General features: G+C 29.0%; 1 protein-coding gene across 1 annotated transcript; it reads left to right on the top strand.

Annotated features, from left to right (window-relative positions):
- Nucleotides 1-277: 277 nt before the first annotated feature.
- On the top strand, nt 278-694 carry LOC145610765 (protein S40-1-like). Its single transcript, XM_081666063.1, has one exon. The coding sequence runs from the start codon at nt 278-280 to the stop codon at nt 692-694; it is 417 nt and encodes a 138-aa protein (XP_081522189.1).
- Nucleotides 695-1,499: the final 805 nt, after the last annotated feature.

Below are 1,499 nucleotides of genomic sequence, written 5' to 3'. Positions count from 1 at the left end.
ATAGTCCACAAATTTTATAACCAATCAACTTTTAATCATTTTGCAATAATTGTCCACTTCAACTCACTTTTTTAACATTTCAACAATAATATTCCCAAAAAATATTCCTCTTTTTAATTTATTTTTTCCAAACCACCCCAATTGCCTATATATACTTCCTATTCACATTTGTTCATCTTACAACTAAAACTTCTAAACTCTCTCATTCTTCACTCTTACCCTTCACAAACCCACAACAATTATATTACTCGCTCTGTCTCAAAATAATTTTCGTACAATGGCGGACTTCTTTGAATTTGAAGAGTCGGAGATTGTATTCTCCGACGATTCTTCCTCCAATCAATTCAGAAATAATAACAATGATCGCCAATCCAACTCGAGATCGATCCGTGTTAGAACAAACACGATCTCGAGTTGGAGGAAGGATGAACAATCCTCTGTTCCGGTTAATATTCCGGGGAGTCCTAACTCCTCTTCATCATCTTTTTCTCCTTCTTCTTCCCCTCGATATGGCGAGACGGTAGATTTTGGTGGGTATTTTTTTGAAGATGACAATGAAATGGTTCCTCCTCATGTGATTGTTGATCGAAGAAGATCAAGTGGTTTTGATAGTTATGAGAAGAATGTTAGAGTGAAGAATATGATTCATGTTCGTAATTCTATTCTTAAATTGACTGGTTTTCTTGAATCTTAACATTTTTTTTTTCAAATCATAATTATTTTGGGCAGTTATTTGGGAAAAATAAAAATTATAATCTAGAATTTTATAGTATATAGGATATTGTAAATATTTCATGGGTTTCCCTTTTTGGGTATTTTGTTCCCATGTACAAGAGTTGATGTATTGTAGTTTGTGAGAATATATATTTGTTCTCAGATTTTGTAATTTAAGTTGCAATTATATTTTTGCAATTTATAAAGTTTACTAATTAAAGGCTTCTTTTTGTGTGAATTTGGTGAAATCTTGCTTTATAAAATTAGCTTTTCTTTTCTGCTAATGTCATAAGATAAGATAATTGCATAATATCACTCATTTTTTGTTCATGTGTTAAGGCAAAGTCTGTTTCTTAGAGTTGTTTGGACTCTTTGGAGTATACACTTTCAATTTTTTTTTTTTATTTTTTTATTTTTATTAAGAAATATTTACTACAATACGAATTGGTTTTACAATTATTACTCTTTAAAACTAGTTATAATTTACATTTTTTTTTTTTTTTTTTTTTGTGATTGACAAAATATAATTAAGAAATATTTACTACTATACGAATTGGTTTTACAATTACTACTCTTACAAACTAGTTATAATATGCAAAAAATTTGTAATTTCATGCCAAAATTCAATTTAATTTGTTGCTAGCACTTCTTATTGCACTTAAGGTTAAAGTCTTGATAAAAGGTTTTTCAAACTTTTGTGTCACTTCTTTGAAAAAAATTGCACCTAAACAAATATGAGTAGGTGTTAACACCTGAACCAATTACGCTTTCTATCAATATGAGTA

Source organism: Chenopodium album, chromosome 24 (genome assembly GCF_948465745.1).
Source record: "Chenopodium album chromosome 24, dcCheAlbu1.1, whole genome shotgun sequence".
NCBI classification, from domain to species: domain Eukaryota; kingdom Viridiplantae; phylum Streptophyta; class Magnoliopsida; order Caryophyllales; family Amaranthaceae; genus Chenopodium; species Chenopodium album.
The sequence above is the reverse complement of the archived record's forward strand: the minus strand, read 5'-3'. Positions and strand labels throughout refer to the sequence as shown.

Excerpts from the sequence above, each read along its gene's own strand:
- LOC145610765 (XM_081666063.1), top strand. The coding sequence starts at position 278 with ATGGCGGACTTCTTTGAATTTGAAGAGTCGGAGATTGTATTCTCCGAC.